Genomic DNA, 16,334 nt, shown 5'->3' with positions numbered 1-16,334 from the left:
TTGCATTGGACAAGTGCAAGACCCAGAGTATGGCAACATTCACAGGTAGGGGAAGCCACTCTTTACCTTTGCTGACTTGGATTTACCAAGTTATTACTATTTGCAGTGTTATCAGTTCTACGTTTAGTTGCCATGACGCTGTCATACCAAAAATTTGCTTAAAACAGAGGGAAGAAAAAAGAGAGCAACTCAGTAAAATTAAGTAATACCAACATGCTCCTCTAACTTGACAAACCTGAAGGTAGCAGTGGGTTGCTGGGTACTGGAAATCCATATGGTAACGCTGAGAATGGGATTGCAGAAGAGTACATGTACTTGTCATCAAAAGCAGCACAGGAACTGTTAGATTCCTTCTCGTTTGTGTTGCTGCAGCTGTTGGATTCAGTAGAAACCTCATGAGAAGCGCAGTTTTTTCTCAAGCCTTGTTCAAAGTCTTTACAGGTTTTGGCAACTGCAGATGGCTCAGTCTGGTTTTTGCTTTGTTCTTGTTTGTTTGGTGTCTCCACCTCTGCTTCTTTCTTGTCTTCTTTCTCATCATCCACTGCAGCTGAGGCAGGGTCCATAGCTTTGTCATCAGCTGGGTTCTTTGTGCCATTGGCACTACAGTCTGCAGTTTTGTGATTTCCAGCCCTTCTCCCTGGTCGACGTCCCCTCTCCCTTTGCAAAGTGCTGACTGGAGGGTACGGGCTGGTTGCCATGAGCATGGTGGTGCCATGAATTTCATCAAGGGTGGTACGATGAACGTATAAGTCACTGGGAAGATGGCCTTCGGGCAGTCTGTGCCTGCCACGGAAAGCAATGGGACTAGCTGGCATCCCATGGTAAAGGAAAGGTGCTTCCAGGCCCAGCAGCCCTTTCCGATGAGCTTTCTCCATTTCCTTTTGCTGAAAAATAGCACTCATCTCCATTTCCATTCTAGGAGACACACAGAGCACAAGCAGTTAGGGCCACCCTGTTCCTTCGACACCTCTTTTTTTCAGTAGCAGATTAAAACTCAGATAATTGTCTGGGCAAGAGTACTGCTTTTCTTCTCTCTGCCCTGTACTGCTGTGTGTGAGAGGCCTCTGCAGGTGGCCTGGCAGAGCTGGCTTTGTTTAATGTGCTGCCAGGTACATAGAGTAAACTAAAAGGGAGAGAAAATATATCTTCCATGTGATGTCTCTGGATAATATTTCAGACAAAAAAGGGCTATTCATGTCTTGGCAATCCAGGCATTATTACAGTGAGTACGCTTACTTGGGCTTTGGAAAATTGTCTCCAGGGTCATAAAGGGTCAAAGACTAAAGAAAAAAGTGATTTACATTACCAATCAGGAAATCATACTGGCAACTGGAGAATGCCAGTGGTATTGTGAGGGACCAAGAACTAGGACGATATTATCTGTGGAACATGTGCGTACATTCAGGGTAAGCTAATGTGAGTCAGTCTCTTGAGTGACTCTCCATAGTGCCTGGCACCTGAGATGGCTCTGAGAGTGTGAAGGGGTGAGATCCTGGTGGTAGGTGGTCGACTGATCTCCTTTCCAGAGGGTCAAGACAGTGCTTCAGGGTCTGTGCCAGCTTTCTGCCTCTGGCATAGCGGGCAGGAGGGCTTACCAGTGAGGTGTGGAGAATACAAGGAGTAGTATGCACCTCCTTTATACCAACCTTTGCTGGCATCAGCTTTCCCTGGAGCCAAGCTAGTGATCGAACAGAAAGCTAGAGCTCCCAGAGCTCCATAGCTTCAGCTGGAGAGGTGGGACAAGAGAGCTCATCTACTGGACCCAAACCAGAGGCTCAGCCTTCCTCCTGCTTTGGGAAGCTTTCAGTGGGACTTCTAGATTCTTCTTGAGAAAGGGGCTCATGAAGGCATCCAGATCTTTAAAGTTAGCGCTAAGACAGCTTTCTTAATGCTGCCATAAGGATGATGGGTCAGAGAGAATCTGATTTTTTTAAGAGACTTCACATTAATGTAAAATTGTCAGGAAAACAGTTTGGGCAAACAGTGTCTATGCAGATGATTGTTGTGGAGGAATTAACTGATCTCTCATCATTCAGGGCCTTTTCTCAGTCCTATTTTCATCAACAACCTCAAAGTTATTGATTTTCTGCTCTCAGAGATCCAAGGGAAGTGTTTTGTCTATGTACCCTGTCCTTGTACATCTTGCTTTATTGTCATCGTTCACACGCAGCTCTTGAGGTGGGGGAGGTAAACAGCAGAGAGCATTCCATCTCTGACTCCTCCTCCAGATAAGACAGTCTGCTTCTCTGAGGACCAGCAGACAGGGTCACTGAGCTTTGCTATGAGGCAGAGTGTCTTGGAGAACAAGGATTGAGCCCGGGGTGCTCAGCATCACGGCTGCAGCAAGGGCAGGGGGTTGTTCGCTGACACTGACTTCTATAAAGGGTGTCAGGAGCCAATGCAGTTCTGAAGGTGATGTGTGCCGCTGCAGAGAGCAGTGCAAAGCTCCTGGAAATTGCCAGGGCAGCAAAAGACTGGGATGAAAAGGTTATCTCTTGGATTTAGGCTCAGGTCTTTTCTGTTGGGGTTTTCCTGGGTTTGGTGGGCTGGGGAAAGAGCCTGAGCAGATAGAACTAAGTGTGGTGTGGCCGAGGGGCTGTGTGATGGCTGTGCTTGCTGCCAGCTCTTGTTTCTCTCAGGATTTTTGCTGTTTGGCAAAAGCTCTATGAAGTGCATCATTGATGCAAATCTTGTGCTTGGAGGAATTCAGTAATCAAGCTTTGCAGACTGAAGAGCTCAAAACACTTCTGTCATAATTCTCTTGAGATGCCTACTCAGAATTCATCTGGTCTTTGCTCTTAGTGTCACTGTGTGTGTGGGGGGGGTGCTGCCACTCAGCCCTGTGCCAAAATCCAGTGCAGGAGTAATTGAGGTTAGAGTGCCTCTACGGCAATGGTGTGGCTGGGAGGGAGGACGCTGGTGGAGACTTCATTGGAACTGGTACTGACTCTCTATAGTCACTCTGACATTCAGACTCTCTGGTTAAACCAGGAAAGCTGTCCTCCCTGGCAGGGCGCAGATGTAGCTAATCATCCCAAGGGCCCCTCTGTAGAGGTTGTGTGTGATAGCACACAGCTGGAATGTTTGAATTTGTTTCTGACTTTTTGTAACTGTGGGGTGTTTGGATCCAGAGTTCAAGGGTTGGGGCTGAAGTTTGTAGCTTGTTTTTTTCTTTAACCAAGCTGAGGGGGTTGTTGTTTTTTTCTTACATCATTTTAAGGCTAAAAGGAGAATAGGGGTAAACAGAAAGTTCAGTAGTTTCACACCTTAGGAGATAATGAAGGGCCCTATTCTTCTCTGGGTGACTTGAAAAACTATCTCAATCACTGCAGTTAAAACCCCCCCAAAAGTCTGTGACTTAAGAATTTCCGGTTGCCTTCATTGCCCTAATCCTGTCATGCACCTCAGAGCAAAGCCTGCTATTGATTACCTGGCGATATTTTGCTTTTGAACCAGCTCCTGTCTTCTGGCCACAGCTTCCATGGATTCTGGTTGCAGAAAGCTGTATCCTTATAGGGAAGGGGGGAAAAAAAAATCTGTAAATTTCACTCCTTTCCTCAAGTGAATGCACAAAGCCCAAAGCAATGCAGAGACTTTAAAAAGCTTTTTGAGTCTTCACCAGGAAGCTGATGACTTCAGGTTAAATCCTATTGGTGTTCATTGTTTTGGTGGGAATATGTAGTAGGAAGTCCAGCATCAGGTGTCTGCAGGATCAGATCTGTAGTTAGGTTTACCTGCCATTATCCAGAAAGGAAGGAGACAGCAGGGTGGTTTTACATGGTGACTTACGTCTTTGAAGTACATATAGCTGCAAATAATAACCAACAATTAAGCAAAGCAAACCTGCTCCTTCAAGACTGCTTTCAGTGTCAATGCCATATAATTTTAAATGACATTTCCCTTGAAGAAGTCTCTTATTTGAGATCCACATTAGGGGAGAGGAAAAAAAAGCTGAAGCCAGAAATTCCTGTTTATAGATCTGTGGCACCGAGAATTTATTTGCTCATCTCAGAGCAGGAACCTGAAGCTCTGACCTCTTTGTATGAAGTGATGTCTAAGTGTATGCGCAGCAGGACACGCGTGCCACAGTCATGTTGCCATGCTGTGGTGTCCAGCCTTCCCCTTAGCGCTGTGCCCTGTAATTGTGAGCCTTTATTAAAAGGCCTTGTCACTGCCCTAGGTAAGTAAAGTGGCACATGATTGAGGAATAGGAGCAGTACAATAGTGTTTTCGAACAGCTCATACAGAGCAAGAGTTCAATGCAGCGAACAGTGTTGTTGACTGGACTCCTTTGTTTAGCTAGAGCCTTCTGTTTAGGTGTTCAGAAAATACAAAAGGAAAAGGAGAAAACAAAACCATGCAAATGATTTTGCAAACAGCGTTTTAACAAAAGCTCAAATGGGCGTGTTTAGACTTGAACTGCCACAGTTTAGAATCTCTGGTGGGCAAACTGCCTCCTCATAGCCAGACAGTTTTTCCAAAGGAAATGAACTGTTACTGACACTATCTGTAGATAAATCTACGGAAACCTGGTAGGTGCAGTTTGCTTTCTCATCTGCATACTGTCCCTTTTCAGCACGCAGACGATGCTTCCTTACCTGGGCCTGGGTATGCGCGGTTGGACAAAATGTTTGGCATGTTTGAGTGCTGGGGGATGGTGGGTCCGAGGTGGGACGCTATATGGATTTGTCTTGGGTCGGCTGATGCCATCATTTCAGCTGAAGGTAACAGGTCTCTGAGAGAAATAAAAATACATTCACAAATGCAAAGGACATTGTATAGTTAAGAATAATGTAAATCTTTATAGCCTCAGGTGCAGCACGCACACCAGCAGTTATCCTTTAACTGCACTATTGTAATGGAGAAATGGTTTGAAATACCTGTCTACCAGTCGAGGCTCAAACTGGGAGGGAATCGCCTGCATTCGCTGCTGGCCTGCGCCCATTAGCTGAGGGTTTACTGCCATCAGCTGATTTCTCATTAGCACTTCTTGCCGCTGCCGCAGTTCTGACACAAAGCAGATACAGTTCTGTTGTCAATACAGTAAATTAGTAAGTGATTCTGTGTACACTCTAATTTTACGAGAAAAAATCTTTTTTCTCCAGTGCCAGCATTTTAGTATGAGTTAGCAAATCACTTGTTTTTTAAGAGCAGCAATTAAAAAAGAATACATTTCTACTGCCACCTTAAACACATTGTTTAAATAATGTAGTTTTAGACAAACTGCAGCAAAAATAAACAGGATGTGCACAGTCATGGGTACCAAATCAACAATAATTCATATATGACTGTTAAACAGAAGACAATAGCCAGGGAGAATGGTTGGTTCTCTTGTTAAAGAGAATGTTGGGCTCTCTGCTTGGGAGAGTTTTCATTTCTAATACAATTATATTTTTAGAAAAACCTTTTTAGCTGGAATCTGCCTTGTCACGAGGCAGCAGCTCTAGAAAGAAGAGCCTGCAGTGGTGAGCTAGAACATCGTAACGTCCACCTATGGCTTTTGGTGCTGAGTTCCTGTGTGACCTTGACTCTTCTTGCAGATACTGTTGATCAAATTTTGAATGCCAAGAATCCCCCATGATAAATTTTAATTACCTTAAGAGAAATGTTTCTACAGTTACTCCCAAGATAAATTTGAAATACCTTTTAAAGTCACTAAACCTGTTGCTGGCTGTTTCTTGTACATTGTACCGATATTGGCAATCCTATACACCATCGCACTGTGGGTTTCCTCCTGCTTACCTCCTGCTGCCATGCCACTCGCTAAGCGGTATAAGTGCTTTTCTTCCAGCGTTCCTTGTTCCCCCAGGATAGACATTTTTCTCATGTGATCTCTTGGAGTCATGCTGGAAGGAGATAGCAACTCCTTTTCTGTTGAAAGAACTGAATCAGCAGGGCCAAAGAGAAGAGTAAGACATTGAGCAGTGTAAGAACCGGAGCAGGTTATTTCTTGGATAAGCAAATCATGGCTGTACCCTCCTGCGCTTGTGGGCTGTATTGGTTACCATACAGAAACTTCCAGTTTTCAGCACAATGCAAATGCTGCCCTTGTTTGTCCTGAGTTGTTCAGCGTCCCCGAGTCTTACTGTGCAAGGAAAGGTGGGATGGTGGGAGGTATCAGCTGCTCAGAAGGACATAATTAAGCCAAAGTCCTTTGCCTGCAGCACTGAGAACAGTGACGTGCTCATACTCAGAAAGGCAGGTACCGCTGGTTTCATTTGGGAATTGTAGTAGTTGGGAAACTGTCTGCTGGAAACTAAGTGAAACAGATGGAAAGCAATGGTAGAAATATGCTGTTCCCAATGACATCAGCCCCCAAAGACTGCCAAAGGAAGTGAAAGACCCTGCTTTGTAGTGATGAAAACAGTGATAAACCAGTGAGGCTCAGGTTAATTATCCATGTATGTACCAGTAAATAAAGCCAGACAAAGGGTAGAAATCCATACTAAAAACTAGTGCACTATGAATGCATAGCTGAGCAGCTGTACTGCCGCTGAGGGCGACTGCATCAGCGTTTCTAAGTCTGACCAAAGAAGCAGGTGACTAGATTACAAATGATCCTGATAGCAGGGGAATGAGTAAGCCATGGCATGCTCTGCTCGGGATTTTGGGGGAACGACCTGCAGCAGGATTATTTGTGCTGATAGGGTGTAACGGAAGTAAGTCCTGGACCCCACGGCCTGGCTGTTAGAAAGCTGTCCTGTGTGGGAGGCTTGAAGTTGAGGGGTTGGCAGAGGAAGCAGGTGAGCTCTGAAGGCAGCATGGGCATCTCTACATCCTTTCCAAACTAGATTTGTGCAGCAAATTATGAATTTTTTTTTTTTGTAAGTTGAAATTAAGGATTTGAATTTTCTTCCCCATTAACTCTCATGAAATGAATTCTTTCTCTCTTCTGAAAGATGGAGGTTGTAATGCTTAAGTTTTCTCATCCTGTAGATAGTTACAGCTGGCATTTGTAATAGGTACCAGTGAGGGATGCTTTAGAAACGCAGAGAGAAGCACAGAGAATCTACCAAAGCCAAAGCGAGCTCAAGTGAATCGTGCCTTTCTGAACCTTTCCGTGAAAGCTGGCACACTGGAATCACTGAGAATCAAGACTGAAGGAAGACAGGACTGACTGTGCTGCGAAGGGCAGCAGACTCCTCTCCACTGGGTCTAGTTTGGGACGTGAATCCCACGGCAGGAAAACCATCACTGACAAATTCCCTGACAGCAGCTACCTCCCATTTCAGCTGAGTGCTGGTAACTGCTGAGTTCACGTTAACAATTACTCCACAAAGATGTGATCTCTGAAGCGCAGATGGCCAAAATCGTCCAAAGCTTTGGATCGTTTGACTTTTTCATGCTTGCCAATTTGCCTTTAGCATGTTGTGATGATGCCATTACAACGCCAGCCTTCTCCGAGAGCCCTGACTACCTGCTGCGCAGGGCTTTCTCCTGTGTTTTCACATTGATGCCAAACTTACTTTGCAGGCCGAAACATATTTTGATTTTTATACTGTGTTGCCCTTGCTTCTAACCTTACAAAGTCAATGTCTGTGATTAATGGTGTTAGCGTGATAAAATCCAGCTGTGGGACGGGTTTTCTAACTGTGAAGGCAGTGGTGTTGTACCAGTACCAGTAAGATCAAACACAGCTTGAGATGTTAGCAGTTACGAGTACAAGACAGATCCAATTGCCAAGTGGTTGTTTACCTTTAAACCAGCTACCTAGAATACAGAAATTCCTTAGGAATAGTAAGCAGGAACAACGAAAATCCCCTTTTTTCACAGCCAGTCCTTCTCCAAAACAGACTCAAATTTTAAAAACTGTTCATTATCCAAAATCTGATGGAAGCCAAACCATCTATTTTGTTACCCAAGTCATCTATAAATTTGAGTAATCATTATAACTCCTTTTATTGCCTCTGACCTATTGATGAGCTAAAAAGAAATTAAGGGCAAGCGATCAATTTAATTCACATGCTTCAGGAATTTACAATTTCCTCAGTGTGTTGAAGATACTTGGTTTCAGCCTCAAAATGAGTTCTCCAAAAGACAAGTGAGTGGCAAGTGAGTTATTTCAGCCATTCAGACTGAGAGCAGATGTTCTCAGTCCTTCAAAAGGACTGAGTTTGAAGGAACTGGTGTTCCTTCAGAGTAAGAAGTTCTTTACATTTGTAAGTGTTGTAGATGCTAGACTCTGTGTTGGCCAACATTCAGGTCTTCCTGGAAGCAGACGAGCCTCTCAAATCCCAGAACAGCACCATGTCCTTTGTTCTTGACATACGTATCTGAACATGTGCTGCTGGACATGTTTCCCCTTGCCTTTTTTTTTTCGGATACTTTAGACTTAAAGCGATTTAGGATGCTGGGTGCTTCATGAAGAGCATTTGAGCTGCCAAAGTGCTTCTGAGCTGCTAAAGCATTTTAAAGCTCAGTACTAAAGCGATTTAGTGCTGAACTAAACTTTACAGCAGCTCAAAAAATAGACAGCAACTGGGACAGTGGTATTTGCCATACCATATTGGTCCAGTGAGCCATTTAGATGGTTTCCTTTCAGAGATGAGCAGCCACATGTATTAAACACTCTGGAAAACAACACTGCAATTTTAAGCTTGGTGCTAACCTCCTTACAGCCTGGCCTTTGGCCTTTGCCTGGTGCACGTGGCTAGAGAATATGAAGGTGCAAGGCAATCCCCTGTTTTAATCACAGTTCTGAACGCGTTTTAGTCTGGGGAAGCTGTCTTTGTGTGGGAAAAAGACATACAAGTAAAAGGCACTTTTCTTTATCAGGCCTACCCAGAACTTCCACACTCTCCCCTGAAATCATTCCTATGACTGAAATTATTTGATACAACTTTAAAGTTTAGAATTATGGAAAACCTAGTGGGAAAAGACCCGTCTATTCTGACCCACATCCACCACCTCCATGGAGCATCCCCTACACCCTGCCTGTTCTAACAGACATCTATCAACAACCAAGCTGCAGTGACTGTGGCTAGAAACCAGCGACACCAGTATCGCCATGGTGTTCCCTGAGGAGTCTGTGCAGTTCCCAAAACAAGTCTGTTTTTTGTGTTGGATGTGACATGATAGTGTCACTCCCAGGTAGTCTCTCATGTAGCCTCTAGAAACTATTTAAGAACTTTCTCAAAATGTTTCTTTTAAAAAGTGAAGTTTTCTTTTACGTGTTGGCGTTTTCACCGACTGTAGGGTACAGTCGGTGCAGTGGCATCCACAGGGAGCTGATCCATATTTATTGATAGATTATTATCCACTAGATGATTCACAGAGCATCACTTCAGGCAACATTCATCGCTTCAGGCAACGTGCATCACATGAGCAACTTATCCATGCAGAGGCAGACTAGGTGGTCTTTTGTTTTGACACAGAAAAGATAGTCTTGAAAAAAGTCATGGAATAATATAATTTGAAAGTTCATTGGTGTGTCTTTCCCCTAAAGCTGTACCTCACTGCTTCCACTGACCCAGTTTTTGAATCATCCTGAGCCAAAAGGAGGGTTTGATTCCTTAGTGAGGTTTTCACTAGAGCTGCTCCATAAAGCTGTGTGCCAGTCAGTCCTGTCTAACGGAGCTTGGATTTCTCCTCAGATGTGGAAAAATAACTCTGATCTTTGTGGCAAAATTTTTCAGATGTTATTTCCACCAAAATTCTGATCTATTTTCCCTAGCTGAAGGTTAGAATATCAATATGGTGTGAATCCTACCCAAGGGACACATTTTTATGTATATGTCACTCACATTAAATGACTTGTTTATTTCCCAGAATCTCCTGTTCAGGGAAGCATTGAATTGATCAGGTAGGATAAATAGCTTAATAACCTAACATAAAGGCTTGTGTGTAACCCTGTGTCAGGAGGAGGTACTGGACTTGACTAATCTGTGTTACTCCATTTGGAAAAACGCCTCCTTTTAGTTGCTTAGCTGGAGTTCTGACTTGCAGGTCAAATTTAGGCTACGTAATGTTCATACAATTTTCATAAAAACCTGTGTGCTAGAAACCAGCATCAGCAAAAAAAGACCTCTGAGGGACCAGGGAAAGTCCACTTCTGATACATATATTAGTTGGGATTTGAGAGGAGCTCTCAGTCGTGCATCAGGGTTCATATAAATTCATACACACCAGCTGTCTGGTGTTACATTCATATATGGCTCTGCCCTGATCCTATTGCCCAAATCCTGGCTGTACAGCACATTACAGGGATGAAGGCAAGTTAATCTCTACCTTTAGAGTCTTACCCTCAGCAAACCCTTCTTGGCAGCAGGCAGAACCACTCACCCAGTACTAATTCTGTCTCAATTTATTAGATGAGAAGTGGCAAGACACAAACTTTGTGAACCAGAAGCATTTGCAAATCTAATCATGCTTCTGTGCAGGTTCAATACTGTCTGTGTGTCTATAGTTATTAATTGCCTTGGCAAAAAATGGTGTAGCCTTATGTCTAATATGGACTTGGTGGAGGACTTACTAATTTTTAGATAAATTCATTAGGATTTAATTAACTAATACCGCTGTTATTTACATCAAACACATGGAATTAGCATTTTTGAAAAGCAATGTTTAGTACCTTTGCAGCGGCTCCACAGACTGCTTGGAAGAAGCTGAGTGTTGTTTAAAATGCTCTGGTAAATCTGTGTCAGAGAAATGAGTTGAACATATGATATAAACATGTATACCTGCTTATGAGCGAGATACAGGAGTAAAGTCATACAGAGACTCATTTTCATTTCCATTAGCCCCCCTTTTAGAAAAAGCTCTCCTGATTGCTTGAGAAATCAGATGCTATTTTAAAAAATAGATTAATATTCCAATATTGTGTTATTAACTGTAGTATCAAGGGTTCTTCCCCTAAGCCTATGCAAGGAGTCATAAAGCTAGAGATTGTATTTACTCAAGAACCCACAATCAGCAAAATAAATGACTTTTGGACAGCAAGAAAGCAGCGATACCAAAGTTATGTCCTACAGGAGCATGAAATATGTCTTCTTAATTGGGGTAAGGTACCACTGGAGAGGCTGTGGGGCTAAATTCTAATCCTAGATACGTGGGCATAGAGTGCTCAGAGACTGAGATTAGAGTGTAATCCCAAAACTGGATTGAGAACGATACATTCCCTAAAGAAAGGAAAATAGCTATATTTATAGTGCGTGTGTCAGCAGTGGGGTTTGCATTGCGTGCCTTCGCTCGGAGATGAAGATATGGGTGTTTCACCACTTTTAAGCAGCTGATTGGTGAGATTGCAAGCAGCAAGTCACTCATCTTGTTTTTTAAACACATGGGTCTCAGGAAGAAATCAAAGCTTGGCATTGGCAAGCTCAATCCTTCAGGAACTAAGTGAGGTTCCACAACAGAGGTTCATTTTGTTCCAACTGGAGTGGCTGGGGGCAAGGGGAAGCTGTTACCCCGTGTGCCACTAAGGCAGCAGCCAGTTCACCGCACTGACTCAAACCTGAGCTGGAGAGGCATTCTGCTGAGCACAAACACCCACCAGGAGCCCTCAAAGCTTGTTAGGTGAGACAGGCAGATGGTGGAGGGAGAAGAAGCGGTCCTGCTGTTTCGTACTGCGGTGGAGGCACAGGGATACAGGACGGGAAGGAGCTGAGCTTCAGGAACTAAGTGAGGTTCCACAACAGAGGTTCATTTTGTTCCAACTGGAGTGGCTGGGGGCAAGGGGAAGCTGTTACCCCGTGTGCCACTAAGGCAGCAGCCAGTTCACCGCACTGACTCAAACCTGAGCTGGAGAGGCATTCTGCTGAGCACAAACACCCACCAGGAGCCCTCAAAGCTTGTTAGGTGAGACAGGCAGATGGTGGAGGGAGAAGCGGTCCTGCCGTTTCATACTGCAGTGGAGGCACAGGGATACAGGATGGGAAGCAGCTGAGGTGGGAATTGGGCTCAGCAGCTCTCCCTCTCTGCTCGGTGCTGCAGCCGCAGGACTGGTGCTAATATTATTTGTTTGTATTTGAACCAGAAGGCTCCGGTTGGGGTCACACTATGTGCTTTAACTGTGCCTTTTAAAAAACAAAGTAAAATAACAAATCAAGAAGTAATGAAAATAGTGGTTGTAGCAGAGAAAGTGCGTGCGTGCACACATATATGTGTGCAAAGTTGTACGCCCACCTTGTACCCTGACGAACTGCTACATGGTGAAGCAGTTGACAAGGGATGGGTCTCTGTATTACATCAGTTACAGACACAGAGATAAAAGCATGATGTAATTTGTTTTCCTTGTGGATTTATTTCATAATTAGGGATGACATTTGAGACATTATCCTCTTGTCTTTGATTCTTCTAGAAGCCTAAAGATTGCAAAATGTGGCATTAGTGGGATCAGTTAAAGGGAAACTAATCTGTATTTTTTACTTTTTAATAATTTTTACTTTTAAAGCATAAAAAAAGAAGCTTTTTCTATTTTAATTTTTAAACACTGGAAATGGAAGTCTTGGGATAGAAAGCTTTCCAGCGGTGGGAGAGCAAAGCTAGTATTTCTAAATGAAATGCAGTTGAATTTAGTGGGATTTATGTCTCACTTTAACATGAAATACTAGTGCAAGTGACAACATTCCCAGTGCCAAAGGAAACCAGGTAGTGGAAAGAGGATTGGGTTTTAGGAAGGCTATTTAAAACTGGTTTTATTGACAACTCTTCATTGGCTAACTAAGAATTTGAATCAAGAAAAGTTGTGCTGAATCCTCTGTACCTTCCCTCTTCACTTAGGATATTAAATATTGCAGCAGTATCCCTCGGACACCACCAAATCCTCTGATAAAACAAACTGCGATTGCTGTGTCTTACACCACTAAAGTGAAACAAGAGGGTGCGGGGTTTTATCATAAATTGTTTCAGGTCAGCGTGTTTGTGACAAAGCAAAAGACAGCACACGCTCCTCTTCAGAAGTATTGCAGGTATGTTAAAATATGTGTAAGTCACAGACGCTGGATACTAAAACCACTGTCATTTAACAAACACCATATATAAAGCCACAAGTTTTAATATAAACTTTTCCCCCTTGTGAGTTCAACATATGAAATTGCACATCTGATCCTGGAAGCAGCCTCAGAAATCAGCGTCTTGAACAGGCTGAACATTTTTAGCTGCAGTTTTCAGTGAGAAATTCCTTGAGTCAGGATCGCCTCTCCCTCACGCTTTCAGTATCTCTGGGGCACTGGGGAGATACAGAAATTCACATATTCTGTGACTGAGGAACTTGCAATTTTAACTCTGAAGGCAATAGAACAGTGCCCAAGACTTTCTCATCTGCAGTTAATTCCGCCCACATATTCAGATTACAAGATGTTATTACAAGATGTAAGGAGCCCTCCTCAAATCATGGTATTATTTTTACAAAATACATCACACTGCATACGTTGGCGTTCCTCAAAGCTGCTGGCAGTGGGGTTTGTTACAAGGGCTACACACACGAGCAAAATATTCATCTAGTGTAGGTACATCGGACTAAACCAGCCAGATCAGTGTGGTGAGAGTCTCGATTAATTCTGATGATTGCACACTGCTTTAGAAAACCCACTGCTCCAGGAAGTGTCTGCAAAACGTCGAGGGGTTTCTATTGCACTTCAGGAAGGTAAGTTAGCGCAAAGATTAAGCTATATATGTTAACAACCAGTTAGCTTTAAAGAATATTTTGTTACTGTTAGACCAGCCAGTGAAACATTTGTGCATATACATTAAGCAGCTCAGTCTGTATCCAGAGTTTTCTAGAAAAATGCGACTACACAATGACAAACTTTCCCAAAGTAAAAACCTCCATTTGTGAAAGAGATCTTTAAATATTTCTAAAATGACCAGGTTTATGTCATAAAAACCTGAGCGTTTGCCCCTGAATATGCAGGATTATTTACTCATAGGAGTACTTACAGCACAGGGCTGAGAAAACAGATCCGAGTTCATCATTTACTTTTTCGGTATCACCGTTACCAGTTCCTAACTTAACTCTCTGCAGTCCCGTGCTGCTCTTAAAGAAAACCACCATGGTGGGGTGTGCTCTCATCCGTGCTGCTTCTATCATGAAATAAGTCTTTCCTATCAAAATCCAAAAAAGCGTACGCCTCCTGGTATTCCTGCATTGCCATTAACGTTAAAAACTAGCATTTTTTATTTTTATTCCATGTATACTTACAGCTATCGTGAAGACCTTAGTTTGGGGAAAATGGAGACACCATGGACATCCAAGAGTATGTGCCTTCACCAGAAGTCTTCCTTCCAAGCTGCTGCAGTAATGTGATTGGCAGCTTTTAAAACACATCAAGATTAACATGTCAAAAACTGCCTTAACTAACGCTGACTTGACTTTAAATACAAATTGAATTTGTCTTGATTAGCCCTCATCCCTGCTTCTAAGCCCTTCCCACTCTGACATCACAAGCCCTTCTCCGATACCATCCCTTAACTAGCCTGTAAAAACATAATTACCAGAAGAGCACTGCACTGATCTGATAAACCTATTTCACATTTAACCTGCTAAGCTGTTGTTAGCTTTTAAGATGCTTGATGCATTCACTTAAAATCTTCCTGTTCTGACAAGAAATACAAGAGGCAGCTAACGATTGCCTTGCTCTCACACATCGTGTTACCTGTTTATACGGATTTTTATCATGGATGTTCTTCCGACCGTTGGCAGGCTCTCCTCCAGAACCGTGTTACCCCACAACTGTGTCTCCGATGGGACTGGGGGGAGCCCGGAGGTGGAAATCCTGTTAAGCATATTGTGAGGCTAACAGAGGGATCAGATGGTTATACTGCTCAAGCCGGCAGTTTACTCTTTAATTCTCACTGGCTCTCAGAAAGACTGCCGAGTAAATGGCAGATTTTAAAATGTCAGGGAGTGGTTAGTTTCTTCTAACATCCACATCAGCTGATGAGGCATCAGGGTTGCAGTCTGTTAGTCCCTTATTCACTTGCCTAAAGTTCATCAAGTGCTCACCGCAACAAGAAATTGCCCCTTCTCCTCTCTCAAATGCTACACGATACCTAAACCTGGAGAAAATGGACTAATTCCTACCCAAAATCGCTCTCTGGAAAGTGTTATCCTTAGCAAAGAGATGTCATTCTGCTATAGTTTAGCACATCTGGACAGAAAACAGACTGATTTTTAAAAGCATAACACAAAAGACAGATAAAGTATCTAATGTTAAACTACACTTAATACTACAGTATGAGATTATTGTTTTGTTTTTTAAAGTGACTGTGATTTTCTTTATATTTTTATTGTAAATGCTGTCATGGCTATTTTGTGGCTGTCTGGACTTCCTTATAAAGGAGAAAATCACATCCAGAATCATTGTTTAATAAAAAAACCCCAACACTAGGTTTTAAAAATTTTAGGACTTTTTTTTTTAAAAAAAAAAAAAAAGATAAACCAGCTAAAATAATCTAAGAATTATTTTCATGTGGTTATCCAAATTGTTACATATGCAGGCAGACAAGTAATCGAAGAATCCTAGGCTTAAATTTCAGTTTGTGTTCAGTCTACTCAGTCTGTAGCTGCCTACAGAAGCCTGTGACTGGACACAGAATGAGTAGGTACAGTCTTGAGAAAAGTTCTGATTGAAAAAGACCTGCTGGGATTTTTCAGGATCGTCTGGGTGAGGCTGAAGCAAATGCTGTGTAAGATACGGGGTTGCCTGAATAAATGAAAAGCAAAGTCTTGCATCAGCATCCATTTTTCATAGGTGTTTTAGTCCATGTGAATCACGTTTCAGAAAAACCACAAAAAGTTTAATACCAGGAAAAATCACTTCCTGAAGTAGAAATACACCCAGCAATATGATAAGGATACATATGTTTATTTTTCCCTGTTTTACCTCACAAGGGAAGTTTGGAGAGAGCTCACTACTTCGCAAGACCCCTGGCATCTAGCCTTTGGTTTCTGGCATAGAAGCAGGATTGCTCTGGGATAGCCACAATTCATAGAGATGCTTGTCCCCTCTGCACAGAGGAGTCTGAGAGCGGGGAGACACCAACACGCAGGTTCCCCTGTGCAGAGGGGTGACTGTAGCCTGACGGCTCCCTCCCGGGATCTGGCGTTTGTAGCCTGAGCTGCCGGTTTCACATACTGATGTGAAAGGTGGAGCTGGAGTCACACCACCTTCTGTACCCTCTTCCCCACTTGCTGCCTGGAGTTCCCTCCGTGGCAAGCAGTGCAGAAACCTCAGAAGTGGAATTTACCCATCCGGTATAGGATGCCCTGAGAGAGCATCACTTCATCATAGAACAGAAGGAGCTGGAAGAATGCTACCAAAAACTCAACAGTTTTTAGCAGTTTATGTGCTATTCTAAAGCTGAATTAAGAACCCTCTTTCTCAATTTCAAAA

At 43.1% G+C, this 16,334-nt stretch overlaps 1 protein-coding gene across 1 annotated transcript in view; it reads right to left on the bottom strand.

Annotated features, from left to right (window-relative positions):
- SAMD7 (sterile alpha motif domain containing 7) overlaps positions 1–5,845 on the bottom strand; it is an 8,998-nt gene extending 3,153 nt beyond the window's left edge. Inside the window, exons 1-5 of the mRNA XM_010137374.1 lie at positions 5,743–5,845; positions 4,881–5,007; positions 4,599–4,735; positions 3,431–3,509; positions 236–915 (exon numbers count right to left, since the gene is read on the bottom strand). Of these exons, the coding sequence (XP_010135676.1) occupies positions 236–915; positions 3,431–3,509; positions 4,599–4,735; positions 4,881–5,007; positions 5,743–5,845 (1,126 nt within the window). The remainder of the gene's footprint in view (positions 1–235; positions 916–3,430; positions 3,510–4,598; positions 4,736–4,880; positions 5,008–5,742) is intronic.
- Positions 5,846–16,334: the final 10,489 nt, after the last annotated feature.

Source organism: Buceros rhinoceros, unplaced genomic scaffold (genome assembly GCF_000710305.1).
Source record: "Buceros rhinoceros silvestris isolate BGI_N320 unplaced genomic scaffold, ASM71030v1 scaffold35785, whole genome shotgun sequence".
Lineage (NCBI taxonomy): Eukaryota > Metazoa > Chordata > Aves > Bucerotiformes > Bucerotidae > Buceros > Buceros rhinoceros.
The sequence above is the reverse complement of the archived record's forward strand: the minus strand, read 5'-3'. Positions and strand labels throughout refer to the sequence as shown.